The sequence below is a fragment of the Limulus polyphemus genome, unplaced genomic scaffold, assembly GCF_000517525.1.
Source record: "Limulus polyphemus unplaced genomic scaffold, Limulus_polyphemus-2.1.2 Scaffold2967, whole genome shotgun sequence".
Classification (NCBI taxonomy): domain Eukaryota; kingdom Metazoa; phylum Arthropoda; class Merostomata; order Xiphosura; family Limulidae; genus Limulus; species Limulus polyphemus.
Window position 1 is genome coordinate 102,847 of NW_013668577.1, and position 19,475 is coordinate 122,321.

Consider the following 19,475-nt stretch of genomic DNA (forward strand, 5'->3'; position numbering starts at 1 on the left):
TTGCGAGTCGAGTGCCTTAACCACCTGGCCATGCCGGACCAAAGGTAGAGCAATGTCGTTTCTTAGTTGTACAGTTAATACCTAGAGGTTTCGACCCCATCTTTGTGGAATGGAAATAACCAGTCAAGTGGTGTTAAAGTCGCCGTAGGTAAATTCTAGGTTTTTTTAAAGTAGAAATATCTTATTTAATTAGTCTTGATCTACACTTCGTCAAGTGTGCACTGCTGCAGTCGTAAAACACTGTGTTTTTATGTCTTATAAAGCTTATGTTCATATTGTATTACATCAGTCTGTTTATTCCACAGCCAGTATACATCCAGCATTATTCTGTGATAATAATATATTGTTATCTCCTTTTAGGCGGACATATCCGATGTAGCTCAAATTGGTTTCCAGTTTACCTGAAAATACTACACCAGTACCAACACAATATTTTGCATAAATATGGATTATTGCATTATTATTTACATGGATTTATTGGACGTGTTTAATACTAATTTAGGGTGAAACTTTCGCGAACACTAGTACCGATAATATCTACTTTCAATAATCCGATATATCATTATTTAAGATGTTGTAATTATTAGTCACACGTTCTCAACCCTCAAATCCCCTGGTGGGTAAGTGGCAAATGTTTCGACTTAAAATGCTAAAAACTCGAGATTCGACTCATCTCGATGGATGGTTTGTTTGTTTGTAATTAAGCACAAAGCTATACAATGTGCTATCTGTGCTCTGCCCACAGCCTGGATTCTAGCGTTGTAAGTCCGCAGACATACCGCTGTGCCACTGGGGGGCTATATGGATAGAGCACAGATACTCCATTGTGTAGCTTTGCACTAAAATAAACAGTCTAAACCAAACCCAACTTTCAATTCATTAATAATGGCTTTAGGAACTGTTCTACGAGTTGAATGGATAAGCCAAAAGCTTTTATACTATTCACATGTTGTCCTTGTTATTCAACTTATTGAGTATCTTGAAAGTCGCATTGGTTATCTGTAGAAAATAGAGAAGTAGAAATTTCAGGTTTCAATTTGCTATTGCTGAGATTTGCCCGATCACGTGACATTCCGGGAAGGGGGGAACTTAAAATAATAATATTGTTCTAGCGAATTTCCTCTTGGTTCTTTTCAACTGCTCTTAACTGAAGCTCTATCTCACCAGAAAGAAGGAAACCAAATATTGAATACAATTTGGATCAGAACAATGTAATTGTCCACAAGAAATTAATTTGTCATTTCCACATATTTATTGATTTTCCAATAAAAGTGACTTTTTTCCAAGTGAAGCACTTGTATCCAGTCTTTTTATTTTTTATAAAATTAACATTTTTTACCGAATTCTCTGCTTTTGAGAAATTAATAGTTTATTTTACCTAAGAATACTAAAAACTAAGTTATTAAGGGTGAAATGTTTACGGACATCTGTCATTTTTCTTTGTGCTGTGATGAATTTTCATGCTCCATGCTGGCTTGGACTCAGCATGGAACCTGAAACATGGTCACAGATCAATGCAAAATAATATACTTCCATAAAAGTTTCAATCAATATATTTTAAAAACTGCCAAAATCCAGCTTAAAAGAAAATATTAATAGCGATTTCGGTGCCAGAACCAAGGGTTTGTTATTGCAAAGTTTAAGTTAGACATATTTTTTTAATTTCTACCTAAATGTGGACTTTTTGCTCTCACACAAAGAGCACATATGATACCAGGACCAGGAAGATAAACTATAGCTTGGGATATACTGAGTTGCTGATCTGGCTTACTCTCACAGAGTTACATACAGATTGCAGAAGAGATTTGACCATTAGACCTAATCGCTAAGGATCACATGAACATTATGAGACACATTAGAAAAATATGTCTAGGACTCGTCATCACTGTTGATTCCCATCTCTAGTGGAATCATCAATGGTCATAAAATGGTTGGAGATGCTCCAGGTGGATCAAGTTCACCAGCCAGTGGAGAAAATAGACATCTCGACAGGAGAAATAAAAATCTCTCTCACAACAAAGAGCCTTTTCAAGACTAAATGCAAGCTAACAGTTGTCAGAGGCCATGCACAGGCTTATGACCAACCTGAATAGTCAGACATCGTGTATGTAACCATTATATGTCACTGCTAATCTGTAATGACAGTTTGAATTCATACAAATGCTAGTGTCTCCATCACTGATAGAAGTTATTGTATTTGTGGAAAATGTTAGTAGAGAAACTATATGTAGGCCTGTACATTCACAACAATCATCCAATGGCAGTGATGTTAAGCAGATAGGCCAATAATCAGAAGAATGCTAAAGGATGAAATGAAGTGCTTCAGGTTAGAAATGTTCTGGAGTGGTTGTATTCAGAATGATCAACCGCGGACACAAATACTGTACTTGGATGAGAAACAATATGTTGGTCACAAATATGTTTTGTTAAAGGTTTGAACTTATATATATGGAGAATCACGCTATCAACACAGTCAGATTCAAGGCTTGAAGCAAGGAGACCACGACAACTGGATTACTTATGTAGTTGACTTGCAATATCTAAATGAGAAGGCTTACCCCCATTATGCCATTAGTGGGTTGTACGAAAATCCTCATAGACAAGTTCACTGAGAGCCTTCACCCATGCAGCATTATACATTTTGTCATTTCAAACAACTTGCCAAAAAAAGGAGAAGAGTGAAACTTAAATGCCTTGGCTCAGCATCCTCTTAAATGAACTGCTAAGTTGTCTCCTTAGCCCATAGCACAACTACTACAAATACCATCAGGTGTCACAAATAAGCAAAACTGATTACCAGCCAGGCTTTGTTACCATAGGTATTGTCCACAACGGCAGTTAGTTCCCACTAAATGGTACTTTGAATGAAAAGGGTGGAGCATCAGCTTCAATTACAAACTGGTACCCGAAGAGGAACAATTATTATTCTATTGTGAAGCAAGAGAGGCTGTTGGTTTCTTACTATACAGCAGCAGGAAGATAGAATACAAGCGATGACTTTTGTTGCTCCAGCTAGTTTGAATCAATGGGGCCCGAGTGGCCTTTGCTAATCAAACTAGGTAGATGCAACAGCTTGCTTGTTTCAAAAAAATGTGTTGGCTAGCTGAGTTCATCCAGGACTGGTGATAACTGGATGTGTACCTGTAAAGATGCACAGAAGCAAGGCAAAGGTGCTTCAGGTGTAGTCATCCAGTTTGTATTGACATTCTTCTAACTTTTGGCAAGTTGAGAGGTATGGGCCAATATTTTTATTGGTGTTATTTTTTCAGAATAAAAGTTGTAGTTTCTGACTTTGCTTTAGCATTGGCACCTTAGTGATAGATGTTTTGCAGAATTTATCTGCCAGCACTGCCTGTGGTTTAGAGAAACTGCAGATCTGCAGCAAAACCACCCAATGCCAACCATTCAGAAACAAGAAAGAGTGATAGGCATGAGTAAATATAAAATGTGTCCAAAAGTACAAATGATATTCCATGGTGTTGCAATAATTAAGTATAATTTGTTGCCACCATCTACTACACTCATAGAACTACTGCATAAAATACAGTGTGATTTGACAATCATCTCCCTGAAAACTTTGACTCAATATTAATTTGCAGTTATTGATTGACAGCTATTCAACTTGCAAATGGAATGGCTATTGGAAAGAAAAAGAAATAGCCTTATAGCTAGTGTTACTTCAGGTGTACTTCATCGAAAAGCAGGTTTATGACTGCCAGAACATCCGAGGTTGTTGATTTGAGGATTGCATAAGTAATTTGTTTTTGTGTTTATAAGATAATATATCTTCCTGGGTAGAACAACAGTTACATACCAAGACGTAGACAATGGTGATTCATATAGGATAAAAACCCTCTACATAAACTTGTTAAGAGCATCAGGGATATTAATAATGCCAAAATCGAATGGACATAGAAGATGTGTACAAGTTGTACAGAGTGCTAATGTCCGATATCCTGGAAACTACCTATTGATTCATTATGCTAGATCTTGTTAGCAAGTAAAACTGGATGATGGAAGCAGAAATAGGGTTAGTTTTAGCAGTTGAATTTACTTTTAAGGATTTATATCCTGCCATTTGGTCTGTTACATCTTACATACTTGAGCAAATGATATTACAAGACTACAAAGACGAGACATTTCATCTATATGGACAATATTATAATTTTTGGTGCATAATTAAGTCTGTTCCTGAGAACCTGAAAATGGACTTTCAGCATGTGCAGAAAACATGCTAGAAATCAAAACCAGGAAAGTATGCACTTACGTGGTGGAGTGTAATGTTGTATGGTCATGTAGTAGAATATTCATTGATTCTACAAGGATTACAGTGATTATAAACTGTTGCTTGCCTGTGACTAAAGAAGAAGTCCATAGCTTTATAGGGTTTCTAGCATGTTGTTCTGGCGAAGTTCTCCAATGTAGCTGTGGTCTACAATGACCAAAACTGATTCATACTTTAGATAGTGTGAAGAAGGTGATTAAGCATTCTAGTCAGTAAGTTTCTGGTTATGGCTTCTTCCTAACGAGTTTGTTTATTTATTCAGGATACAGATTCCAGAGAAAGTGGAACCAGAGCAATGTTATCCCAGGTGTAGAAAGATGTGAAGTTTGTAATCATATAAGTTACGTTGACATATAATTTTCAAATTCTGAATATAAGGCCAAGAACTTGACCTCTAGCTAAGCATGATTTTGTTTCTAATTACTTAATAGAGAACCTATCCTTTTTTTGCGATAGGATAATGGAAGACTATCTTCTGTTGTTGGAAGAAAAATATTTTGAAGTCACCCTCCACAGACTACAAGTGCACTTTCAACTAGTCAGACCGTAGCTAATAGAAGAAGACCTGGGGACCACTCTATTTGTCAACTAACAAGACTTTCCTTAATAGAGGAAGATCTGCTGACCAGTACCGTTGACAAATAACCAGAGTTATGCTAATATAGGAAGACCTACTGACCACGACTCCACACCAATTTCTGAGCTGAAACCATTCATCATTTAAGACCTCCCAGCGGTATGTCTGCGGACGTACAACGCTAGAAACCGGGTTTCGATACTCGTGGTGGGCAGAGCACAGATAGCCCATTGTGTAGCTTTGTGCACAATTAAAAACAAACAAACAAACAATCATCATTTAGGCAGAAGTCTTCAACTCGTGTTATTTTTTGTTGCTACCGTGCTACTAGTTGGTCTGGTGTGCTTTATCAAAGTAAAATGTCAGGTCACACACCTTCGTCTTCTATTTTCGAGTCTTTGCTTGTCAGTCTATCTTATACTAATTGTAGGTGACAGACGTTTCGCCCTTATCAACTTGTTCTCTTTCTTTCTACCAGCTAAGTGCTTTATTTGTCAGCCTTAAAAATAGCAATATAATATTTAGATAATACACACTTCCATATTCATAGTATAAATTTAACCTCATATATATGCGCTATTTACAACATTTGTTTGTTTGATTTCACTTTCTATTTTCTGTCACCGCATAATAAGTTATCGGAAAGATCTAAAAATTCCCACATGAGAAAATTGTTTTTTCTACCACCCAGTGACGCTAGTATTATTAACATTCTTAGGTTTAATTCTTTAAGTGCAAGCTTTTCATTTCAAGTAAATATACATGGTGTCAAAATAATTAAACTATACAACTCTGTCAGACTTTAAAAATAATATATATATATATATATATATAAGTTATTCTTCTTGCCAATTGTCGAAATAAATGGCTTTTAGTTATATTTCTCAATAGTATAAATGTATACTATGTGGTTGTTGGGCTTAGGATTCTTCTACAGTAGATGTCTGTGACTTGTTAGCGATAAATTCAACGATGAATAAACAGCTCATACTTTACTTGTTTTCAAATAATATCTATATATATATTCTGAACAAGTTAAGCCTATGTACAACAAAGTCCTCACATTATAGAGATTACAGGAACATCATAAACATATACACGTAGTTCCCCCTCTTGTTGTCAAAAGTCCACTTAGGCCTATTCAATTACTTTAGAATTTCAGTTGACAAGTTGAATTATCTTCTCTATATTATTATCGTACTAGTATTCTGTGTGTGATTCACTTATAGTTGTGGCGCAAGTTACCGTAATTCATTTGGTCTTCTTTCTTCTGAAGATCCTCCGTCCCTTTTGTCAATGTGTACCCAGGCTGATTCAATTACTTTAGATCCACGCTTTGACGGAATAAAATTATCCTTCTTATCTTTTTTATACTGTTAGTCTCAGTCTAACATATTAAACGATAGGCCTATTTCAGTCGTTAGGCCTATCACATCTACGGTACTTAAATTCACACAGCTATATTCTCTTTTGCTTTTATCTGTCTATTGTTGTCTGTCTGCTGCTTCCCGCTCGTCTAGCCGCTTTCTATATTCTCGACACCAATTAGTTTTTAAGAAAACCTTCTACAATCGTCTGCTTTTAACTCTCATTATAACAAAACTTAAGAATAATAAAGTATTCACTCACAAATATAAATTAATCACTAATACTTAAACCAAACAGTCTTTTATATTGTTATGACAGCGGAGGTCACATGACGCTAGTAACACGTCATGCGCTTCTAGAACGTTCATGTCCCTTCTTGAAGCCTCGAATGTTTATTAGATATGCGGTATATAGGACGGCCAAGAACTGACGGCAACAATGCAATTGAACTGCAGACAGAGAGAGACTGACGATTGATTCGAGCACGTGAGTCGTTCGTTGTGAATTATAGCGTTTGTTATAGCGTGACTGTGGAAATTAAGTGTATTGCAAAGTTGTATTCAGAGAGAATAAACCAGTTTTATTTAAGAAAGGACTTGTGTCGCTAAAGTTTCATTGGAAAGAAATTATACGGGAAATTATCTAACGACCAGAGACGTAACAATATCATGACAAACTGAAACTAATTTGATGAGCCGATCTTATTAACTGAAACCTGTATTGACTTTTCAGAACTGTCTGCAAAAATCAGTTACGTCAATTTCAATTATGGCATCTACACTTCTGTAGAATTCGAAATAAATCGTCATCTTTTTTTAATATTTTGGTCCTTGAAGCTAAATCAAAGAGACTAGATTAGGATATGTTTAAAATAACTAACCAATAATTTTGTCACCCCATATTTGTATAACACACAACCGTTAAAGTTCGAGATTTGATACATGTGCGTTTCCATTAGCTCAGTGGTATGCCTGAAGGCTTGTACTCCTAAAACTCAGGTTTCGATACCCGTGGCGGACACAGTACAGATAGCCCATTGTGTAGCTTTGCGCTTAACGACAAAAACGAACAGTTGATCCATGCGATGAGTACTGCGTAAATAGACCAGTTGTGTGGCCTTACGCTTAAACAAAACAAACTATAGTGGAAAACACATTGTGATAGTATATAAGCTAGATAAAATTTCATATATATTTACCAATATCAAAAAGCGTGTCCCCATTAGGTCAGCGGTACGTTTACGAACTTACAGCGCTAAAATCTGGTGTTCGATTCTCCGTGGTGTACAGAGGACAGATAGACAATTGTGTAGCTTTGCACTAAGAAAACAACAACAACAAAAATCAGCAGTAAAACTAAATACGCTATTGAGAGTCCACGAAGGCTAACTGTTGTCATCCTGATAGGCGTTTACTTAACACTCATGGTCTGGTCCATGGCGTTTACTTAACATTCATAGTCTGGTTCAAGGCGTTTATTTAACTCTCGTGGTCTGGTTCAAGACGTTTACTTAACACTCATGGTCTTGTCCAAGGCGTTTACTTAACATTCATGGTCTGGTTCAAGGCGTTTACTTAACACTCATGGTCTGGTTCAAGTTGTTTACTTGACACTCATGGTCTGGTTCAAGGCGTTACTTAACACTGATGGTCTGGTTCAAGGCGTTTACTTAACATTCATGGTCTTATTCAAGGCGTTTACTTGACACTCATGGTCTGGTTCAAGGCGTTTACTTAACACTCATGGTCTGGTTCAAGGCGTTTACGTAACATTCATGGTCTGGTTCAAGGCGTTTACTTAACACTCACGGTCTGGTTCAATGCGTTTACTTAACATTCATGATCTGGTTCAAGACATTTACTTAACAATCATGGTCTGGTTCAAGACCTTTACTTAACATTCATGGTCTTATTCAAGGCTTTACTTGACACTGATGGTCTGGTTCAAGGCGTTACTTAACACTGATGGTCTGGTTCAAGGCGTTTACGTAACATTCATGGTCTGGTTCAAGACGTTTACTTAACACTCATGGTCTGGTTCAAGACGTTTACTTAACTCCTGTGGTATTAAGGATATCCACACAGAATTTCCTCCTGATAATAGCTAATACAATGTACATAAAACATCTTAATGAGTTGGAGCCGATGAGAAGCCTTTTTATTATCACTTTTATCATGTTGTTTATAATATAACGTTGTATGTGTACGCTCGAATCCACGATATAGCACTAAAGTATATGATTTCACTCCCATTTCTGTTCGCTTTATAGTTCATTTACACAATGAATAATACAACCAGCTTAAAAAAAAACACGAAGGAAAGTAACGCCTCCTTTATTATTTAGTTGAGAAACGTTTTTCTTTTTATGTACAGTAGTTTGTTCTATATTATAACTTGATAGCCATACAAGGACAGAGTATGATTCGAGTTCGAGTAAGAGCAATTACATTGGAGATGTTTTAGCAGGCCTAATAAGTTATAAAAAACATATATACTTGTAATAGTCGTCTTAACTAACTCACTTTTAAACATTATTATCATCTCGTCAAGTTAGTCGAGATCATTCTCTTAATAATAATATTACAATTAGCTATTTTTAGACTTACGCGTAATACATTTTATTGCGAATTGAAAGTCATTGGTACAAGTAAAAAATTTAAAATAAATAAAAGAAAAGCACGCGGTGACTGCCCTGACATTTTTATGAAACTAAATTATTAACACAACATGAAGCGGCTGACTGTTGACGACCAGTGCCGCTAGGTTGGTTAGTTGCCTTTTTATCAACGCGACCAATTAAATTACACGAAAAAAATCTGTCGTTTTTCGCCGTTCATCTCTTTATTCAACACTTTATTTATATTTGTTTATAAACTTGACATATACCTAGATATTTTTCTACCATTTTTTTTCGTTCGTTCTCTCCATATCGTTATTCGTTCATATGTTTGTTGTCTGTATAGTTAACTGCTCACAGGCTTCTACAAGATTTTTATTTGCAAATAATGTATTCGTTCTCTTTGTATGTACTGTGTTTTCTACTCCTATCATGCTATATGTCTTTCCTTTGTTAATTTAAATACTTTCACAAGTTTTCAACATGTACTTGAAACACGTTATCCAATAACAATCATGCACTACAGTGTTTGATATTTTATTTGTTTCTTGATTGATTATTTCAGTTTTGATGTACAGAATTTGCACCAAATAAAAATTACAGTCTATTGATCCGTTATATGTTTGTTGTTTAATTTTATAACTGTTACGCACCTGGCGACATCCTTTATTACACTCAGTTTGCCTCAACAGCGGCAGATGTAGCTTGTTCGGTTCTAACTCTACCCTTGTCTTATTTTACTTGCTATAAATCGGTTACGCATCTTATTTTTTCACTGTTGCCTTTAACATTCTTTAAAAAACATTAAAGATTTCTCATTACTTATGGCCCCCGGTGGTTCAGCGTAAGTCTGAGGGTTTATAACGCTTAAAATCGGGTTTTGATACCCGCAGTGGGCACGTCCCAGATATCCACTTTTTTCCACCCCATCCATCAGTGGGGCAGCGGTAAGTTTATGGACTTATAGTGCTAAAATTCGAGTTTCGATTCCATGCGTTGGACAAAGTGCAGATACTTATTGTGTAGCTTCGCGCTAAGAAAACAACAACAACATCAGTACCTACGATGGCGTTAATTTAGAAAATGTATTGCAAAGACATTTATCTAACAAGAGAAAACCACATTAGGTTATTTGGTGTGTCTACCGAGGGGAAACGAACCCCTAAGTTTAGCGTTGTAAATTCGAAGAGTCACTGCTGTTCCACCGGGGGACATGATCTTACTGACTCAACTACTTTTGTATAGTGAAAAGTATCTTTAATATCATGTGATACATCCCACTTTTGCTTTGTTAGTCTGTTGTCCTTCAATCGTCCAATGGGATATTGTTTAAGGTTGTTATGTCTGTAAGTAGCAATGTCACATTATAACTCTTGGATAATGTGATTTGCAGTGGTAAGTCTGATACTATAAGCTGTGTCCTGAACTCTTATAAGTGATTATATTTAAATTAAAAATTACGCCATAACTAGTATATTTTATATATCACATAACGGCTACACAATAGAATAAAGCAAACGATAATTCGAGAGCTATCTGCGCTACCCATCCCTAATTTAGAAATAGTGGAGTAGAGGGAAGGCAAATAGCCAACACCATCCATAGCCAACTCTTGGCCTATTATAATTGATTAGTGTGAATGACCTTATAAGGCTTGACCCTGAACCCTCTGTCTAATCTCTAGGTTTATCGTCACCTTTATAAATAACAACAATTATGTCGCTCGTTGATTTTTTAGCCGCAGCATAGCGGCTCGTAGAAGGGCTCTGAGTTTTTGTTGTTGTTTTTCAAGTACAAACTATTAGCTCATAGCTTCGTCATCTCTTGACCGATTTGAGATCTAATTACAATTTTGGGCTCATGAGGTCAAACCTTTTCAATTGATATATTTGATCACGCCAAGGTCTCATAGAGTAATTCACTCTAATCCTGTCCAAAATAATTTCAATTTGAGGGTAGGCTGGTAGGGATTCTGATGAGTAATAAAATCGAATCGGGTATACGCGCTTCCCACGCTTAGTATTGTTGGCGCACTAAAATATGGCTAAGAAAAAAGAAAAAAGGCCTCACAGATTAATTTATTCTAATCCTGCCTGAAAGAATTTCAAGTCCCATGGCTATTGAGGATTCCCTCTGGTTTAAATACTCCTCATATACTGACTTGAAGTTATCAGTAGGTAACTCCCCAAAACCCAAAACTGTGTGGGGATCTTAGAATGTTATGTATTCCACGCACAACACAAATTATATACCAGATACAACACAAAGTATGTACCAGCTACAACACAAACTATATACCACACACAACACAAACTATATATCTCACGCAACAAAAACTATATAGCACACGCAACATAAACTATGTACACACACAACACAACACAAACTATATATCACATACAAAACAAACTATATACCATATACAACACAAACTATGTACCACACACAAAACAAGCTATATACCATATACAATACAAGCTATATACCATACACAACACAAACTATATACCACACATAACACAAACTATATACCATATACAACACAAACTATGTACCACATAAAACACAAACTATATACCATACACAACACAAACTATATACCATATACAACACAAACTATGTACCACATAAAACACAAACTATATACCACACACACAACACAAACTATATATCACATACAGCACAAGCTATGCACCATACACCACATAAACTATGTACCATACACAGCATAAATTATATATCACACATGGTATATAGTTTGTGTTATGTGTGGTATATAGTTTGTGTTGTGTATGGTATATAGTTTGTGTTGTATGTGGTATATAATTTGTGTTGTATGCGGTATATAGTTTGTGTTGTATGTGGTATATAGTTTGTGTTGTATGTGGTATATAGTTTATTTTGTATGTGGTATATAGTTTGTGTTGTGTATGGTATATAGTATATGTTGTACACAACACAAACTATATACCACATACAACACAAACTATATACCATACACAACACAAACTATATACCACATACAACACAAACTATATATCTCACACAACACAAACTATATACCACACACAAACAAACTGTATATCGCATACAACACAAACTATATTTGAAAGACAAAGAGTAATATCTTGTTCTGATCATAAATTTTGAAAAAAAAACTTGCAATGCTTAATTTTTCTCTGGTCCCGATATTCGATGTCTTAGATTTTTTTACCTAAATACTGAAAGAACATAATTAACTTTAGAAGCGCCTCGGTTGCAACCCAAATTGGTATTTGATAGAAGTATTTAACTAAGTTGCTCCACTCCAGCTTCATCCCACATATTAGCCTGTTAACGTTGAAATGTTTATCGTCCAAAACTCAACTTCCGCCACCCGTCAGTCTAATACTTTTTTTTTCTTTTGGAAAATAAGCACTAAAAAGAAGCCAAATAAAATACCTGACATATTCCTCTAATTCGAAACATTTGACGTAACTCTGTAAATGTTAGTTGCCAACTTCTGAGCTTCGTTGAATTCTCAAAAGTAAGTTTGTGGTATGTTAGTTCCATTATTCATACAAACAAACAAGTAAACAAGAAATGGCTTGACGCTTTATAATAATAATGCAGGTAATTATACAGATCTGACTTCATCTCGAATATCAGAAGCTTTAATTATGTATTAAAGGCACGATGTTCAATAGTGGGGTCGGGTCAAACACATGCGTCAGGTGTGCAGTCTTCAGCCCTGAATGCTTACAGTTTCATATATTTATTGGTTCTTGAGTTTTTTATTGTGTTTGCATAAACAAGTGAAGTAATATTTTAAAACTCAAACGAATAAGAAAAGCGAAATATCTGTAATTCAACATCTTGTTTTTGTGTTTTTCCAGATTATCCTCATGTGTTCAACTGTGGAAAGTTCTATTACCGCACATTTTATATGGATAAAGCCAGAGATGTTCTGTTTGTTGGAGGCATGTAAGTATATTACAGTCAGGAACTTTGCTGTTTTTTGCAAAATATTTTTTTCTTTACGAATCGTTATTGATGAAATTTCAAATAATCTTTGCTAGCAACGAACTATTTCTATTCATGAAAGTTCTAGAATTTTATGGATTGTTAATAAACTTTCACCTTGTTAAATAAGGTTATTAAACATTAATATTTTGGTAACATTTTTAGAAAATTACTGATTGTGAACTTTCTCTAGTATTGTTCCTTCTTTGGAAGATAGCTTTAATACAATTATATATTTTGCAAGAATGATCTTGAATAAAAACTTTAAGTCTGTTTTTTCCGCTCTGTTACCTTTCAATTAGAATATTTAAAGAGCAATTTAGCACTTTAAAGCTGGTTCGCTTTTTGCTCCTGAAAAACAAATCAAAAAGTTAATAGATAAATCAAACTTCATTCAGTACTATTAGACAGCTAATATTGTTACTAAATTATTTGTCCCAGGTGGGACAGCAGTAAGTTTACTGAATTACAACGCTAAAATACGGGGTTCGATTCTCTTCGGTGGATGTAGCAGATAGCCCAATGTGGCATTGCTCTAAAACAAACAAAGCTATTTCGATACACGGAAGAATATGTTTATACTGTTAGTGCTATCTTATCAAAAAGGTGTTCCATTGAATCTTACCTGTGAGAGAAGTTAACTTTATCAATCTTAACCGCTTGTGAGGTACGAGTTTTAATTTTCCAATCTATCTATGATAAGAGATATTATTATTATAAGTAGATATTAGAAAAAGGTGGTGTTTAATCAGCAAGTTATTCATTTCAGTCACGCAGTTTCTGTCTAATAGCCTTTTTTTTTGGTGAAAGACTAATTACTATTTCTTCTATAGATATTTACTGTTTTTAGTTTAAATGGCGTTCTCACGAGATTTATTTTAACCATGGCTCCTTAACGAGCTGGTGGATATCTGTAAATTAATAATGTTGCTAAAGACATACAGTATATAAATCTTGTCCCAGTTGTTATTCCAAAGCTTAAAACTTTGATGCCATACATCTACTGAGTACCATCAGTAGTAAAGTTCACTTGTGAGACTCACATCTCCATGTTTCGCCCCCACAAACAATTGGAGAAGGAACCGTTAGTATGTATTCTTATAGACAAAACTAACCAGGAATTAAAATTGTATTTTTTCCCTTCTGTATTAGTTTGGTAGTGTAATTGGTTATAAGTAGTTAAGGTATAAGTAGCAGGACTTTTGATGGGTAACAAAAATGAAGAGATCCTGTTATAACGTCTAGTGTATTAAAATCTTTGTACCTATGAATTACCTTTCGTAATGTGAAAAAGTACGAAGAATAACATTCACATTTTGTCTACGACCCTTCTTTGCTATTCATAACCCTTGTCCCCTAGAAGCTCTTCGATCACCTAGAGGCCTGTTTGTGACAAGGAGAGACCACATATGAAGTACTACCAACACTCACCCATTGAGCGTGAGACTCACGCATCTGGGTCTATTCTCACGCTCACACGCATTAGCAAAAAAAAAACCACCTCACGTATTGGTCAAATTATTAACTTTCTATAATGCATTATGGTTGGTTGACCGGCTGGATCCAGGTCAAATTTACCATCAAATTGTTCCAGCAAATGTACCATTTTGCCTCACTGAATAAATATTCTGAGGTACCATGTCCCCTCATACTCCCACAATGCATACCATGTCCCCTCATAATCCCACAAAGCATACCATGTCCCCTCATAATCCCACAAAGCATACCATGTCCCCTCATAATCCCACAAAGCATACCATGTCCCCTCATACTCCCACAATGCATACCATGTCCCCTCATAATCCCACAAAGCACCACCTTTGGTGATTGCTGCACTTTCCTGCGTGAGAAGAGTCTCACTCAAACATAATTCAAATAAAAAATTGACAGCCCGGAAGATGACTTGCAAGAAAGAAAAGAAAAGGAGGTTTTTTTTACAAATACACTTTAATTTAAACTTACCACAGTAACCAACTAATGCTTATTTGCATTTTTATATTTCCTTGCTAATATATTCTTTGCTAGCTCTTCGTGTTTATATTGTAGAAGGTATATAATAAGGACACGGGTTCGTGTTCGCAATGGAGAATGAAGTCACGTGATACCATTCAGTTTGCTTCAATCACGTGAAGTGCTTTGTCTCGCACTGAAAACACCGTTCTGTAACAAGAGTGATGTGTCACGTGATACTAGTAGTGTATTAAGGGGGTCAACTAGATATTTTTCTCTTTGCATAAGTAACTCTTTATCGTTTGTATGTCGCCTTTATGTGTTATGTTTTTTAAGGGCCAGTCGTCTATAGTTTTATTTAAGTACATCCAATGTAATTTTCCTCTACATCCGTTAGTACACCAGTATGTTGAACAATGCCATTTAGTTCTTTGACTGTTGAATTAAAAAAAACTACACTAGTTTTAAAGTACAACTAGGCGTAAATTGTCTAGTTTTTATGCTGAGACTCGAAAATATGCATGTTACTATACCCAAGAGCCAAGTAGAGTCTCTCATTTCAAGTTGAAATAGCAAATTTAAAAAAAAATGTACGAAAAATAGACAACTCATAAGTTGAATTTGTAACTTTAATTTCCGTTATATTAATTTCAGTGATGAGAACACTTAACTGCGACAAACGTTTAGGAAAAGAATTGATGGTAAAATATGAAACACTAGGATATTCTTTTAAAGAAAACATATCTACAAAGTGCAACTAAAATATAATAGAGTTTAAAATCGATGGAGGTTTGCCCTTAAATCAGATGTTAAGAAAATGAATTTCAATAACAAGTGTGGCTTAAATAGTACTGGCAGCTCGGGTAGTTTGTCAAGAAGTTAAAAAAAATCAAGAAGAGCTATAACACCTACTAAAAATGTCTGTCACAGTTTGATTACAGTAAAGTAGGGAAGTCATATCTCGAAGTTGTGAGGATATACCTGTCTATAACGGCACAGCGGTATGTTTGCGGACTTACAACGCTAAAAACCGGATTTCGATACCCGTGGTGGGCAGAGCACAGACAGCCCATTGTGTAGTTTTGTACTTACTTACAAACAAACGAAACATATCAACTACAACAAAGAATCTGAACTATCAAATAAAAGTTGGATTTAATAGGAAATATTTGGAGCAGTATAATTAAATTGTTTTCGTACCTGTTTTGGTTTATCTGATGATATTCTGCAAACACAGTCAGTACATTTTAATGGAAATTTACTCGTAATAATATTTTTTAAATTGAATGGATGATAAATGTAAGATTAGGACACCATTTTAAGGAAGTTACCACGTCATTACAGGTTAAATGAAATCAATACCAGCTGAACCTTTTAAATTCTAATATCATCCAGAAATAAGAATGAGCACCCGGTGGTTGTTTTTTACTTAAATCGTTTTCAATCTAATGCTGTTTTTATGAACAAAAGTACAGAATTAACGAAATCAATGGTGTGATTATTATTCTTTTATATTCCAAAATATAGGATAGCTTTCTTTAATTTTCATTTACCTTGTAGTTAGATTACTGTTTCTCCAGTACTGAAACATCCATATTCGTATGAAATTGTGACATATTTTCTGAATAATTCGTAGCTACGGTTAATTCATATTTCAGCCGGACTTGGTCTAGTCGGGCTAAGGATCGGACCAAGGTTTGAGACATTGTGTTGCTGAACACGTTCTGCATTTTCTTTTGTGAATGCATTCAAAGAGCCAGGAAAAGTCCTTGTTGTGGGGGGTGGGGGGGCGATAATACCTGAATGCCCAGTATTTCAATATTATTGATGGCTACGTCTGAATCCCAGGGGTATCTGATATGACCGTTTAGCCCACGTGTTCGTGGGTTTAATACATCAAATAAAATTCATAATTTCACAATAAAAGCAAAATTTCTTCCAGGTTAAACAAACAGAAAAAATAACTTCTAATTCATAATTTTTTTTTCAGTCTTGTTTCAAACTGTTTGAATTGAAATATATATATATATATATATCTTTTATGTAGAACTGGAATCAAGTGGTTCCACTTTTTGTATTATTATTTGTCCCTGAATCCTATTTCAAGAAGCAAAGAGGTTTACTAGCTTGAATATTAGGTTTACAATTCAACACACTTTGTGAATAACCAAGTTATGTTGAAAGTCTGCATTAACCCTAGTTTATTATCTAGTTGTTGTTTTTTATTGCATAGTTTTACCTAAAGGAACTAGTTTATTAAAGACCTAGTTTTAGTTCTAGAGTACTTCGAGGCCCAGTGGTTTGGCTAAACTGTAGTTCCGAAATATACATTGTCACGTGCAACCAACACATATACGTACTATGTATATATATGTGTGTGTGTGAAACAATCAATACTAGTATTTACTGCAACTGCCTCAAGAAGTATTACAAGGGATGGAAGAGCAGGATGTAAGAATTATAATATATGAAACTGCTTTAAAAAGTTTTTAAAAAATGGAAAATTTGCAAAGAAAGCTAATACGTGTTACCAGGCAGAGAATATATAGATAATTTCATCATATCCTATGTGTTTAAGCCTAATACGGGTTACCAAGCAGAGAATATATAGACAATTTCATCATATCCTATGTGTTTAAGTTTAAACACATAGGATATGATGAAATTGTCTATATATTCTCCGCTTGGTAACACGTAGTAGGCTTAAACACATAGGATATGATGAAATTGTCTATATATTCTCTGCTTGGTAACACGTATTAGGCTTAAACACATAGGATATGATGAAATTGTCTATATAGTCTCCGCTTGGTAACACGTATTAGGCTTAAACACATAGAATATGATGAAATTGTCTATATATTCTCCGCTTGGTAACACGTATTATGCCCTAATACGTGTTACGAAGCAGAGAATATATAGATAATTTCATCATATCCTTTGTATTTAAGCCATTCGCTGCTGTCATTGAATCTTAGTTTGCAGTATGGCTTTGTTTTGCCATCTCCAAACTAAACTTCCGGTTTGTAAATATGAAGTGAATCAAATCCTGTTGTATGTGTGTGTGTTTTTTTTTGTTTTTTTTATCAAACTCTTCTTTATTTACCAAATTCTTTATTTTACCAGTTTCATAGCATCATAGGCTAGGCTTCAGTATACAGATTTGTCGTGAATAATCTTAATGTTTCTTTGGAGCTATCCATAGTATACTAAAGGTAGATTAAATTATTGAAATTAATTGTAAGGTAGAAAGCTTGTATATATATAATGATGAAATTGATCGTCAAGTAACTACAAATAGTTGGAGTAAATAACTCACAAGTACAACGTCATTAAGTAACTACAAATAGTTGGTGTAAATAAACCACAAGTACAACGTCATTAAATAACTACAAATAGTTGGTGTAAATAAACCACAAGTACAACGTCATTAAATAACTACAAATAGTTGGTGTAAATAAACCACAAGTACAACGTCATTAAGTAACTACAAATAGTTGGTGTAAATAAACCACAAGTACAACGTCATTAAGTAACTACAAATAATTGGTGTAAATAAACCACAAGTACAATGTCATTAAGTAACTACAAATAGTTGGTGTAAATAAACCACAAGTACAACGTCATTAAATAACTACAAATAATTGGTGTAAATAAACCACAAGTACAATGTCATTAAGTAACTACAAATAATTGGTGTAAATAAACCACAAGTACAACGTTTCGAAGAGTATTCAAAAGGAACTTCTACTTAGCCTTGAATACTTAGAAGATTAAAGAGAAAACTCACATCGATGATTGATAAATAGGCTTGATTAGATCCTTTGTACGATGATCTCTTGAAGCTAGTGAATCCTGTGTTCAGCAATATATCATGTGGGATCAATATTTCATCAAGTTCTAAAGACTTTTCACCATTGCTTATATTTGTAACAATCGATGATTAGTGTTCTAAGGCAGTTGAAGAACCCCCCAAATCACTGCAGTGATACAGTGTGTTTTTGTTCTTTATAGTTTTTTAACGTTTAGGACCGCCTGCTCTTGAGATATCAGAGGTCTTTAATGTCAGAAAGTTTTACCAGCTGTGTTTAGATCGCCTTGTCTTTAGCAGCGGCCTTTGTAGCTCAGCTGTGTGAACTGCCATGGGATCTGCTCGAAGAATACATTTGTTTATGTGTTGAGTTTTATGTTACTACTTTGTTTATTGTACAAGCACATCTCACGCCAGCAGCCATCACCATGTATGATGCTTGGATATGTTTTTGTATCCGTTGTTTGTCAGTGTTTAACATGTTTATTTTACTCGTATTTATTCTATCCTCGTGATTGTTCAGATTTAGTTTAACTCTACCATACAAGTGTGATATACCCGCGTTATTTTAAATTAGGTTTTTGTACCGGCATACTGCTTTATTTGAAGGAATTCGTAACTGATATAGCAGTATGCTGCTCTTTAAAAGGTATGAAGAAGTTATGTTTATGCCACCCTTTGGGATATAAGTTGGCCATAGCATGAACTCGCTTAGTTTCAAAGATGGGCGGCATGATATAAAGAGAACGTTCTATTAAAAAAGACATGGGCGCCATTTAGAAAGAGCGAGGGGTCTTCCCAATGCTTAATATCACGTGTATATTTTGGGAACAATATTGTTACGTCTCTGGTCGTTTGTTAATTT

General features: G+C 35.0%; 1 protein-coding gene across 2 annotated transcripts in view; it reads left to right on the forward strand.

The window, feature by feature from the left end:
* LOC111087998 (semaphorin-2A-like) overlaps positions 1 to 19,475 on the forward strand; it is a 63,511-nt gene that overhangs the window by 21,304 nt on the left and 22,732 nt on the right. For both annotated transcript variants that reach the window (XM_022396671.1, XM_022396672.1), the window contains exon 2: positions 12,723 to 12,810. In XM_022396671.1, coding sequence (XP_022252379.1) covers positions 12,723 to 12,810 — 88 coding nt within the window. The remainder of the gene's footprint in view (positions 1 to 12,722; positions 12,811 to 19,475) is intronic.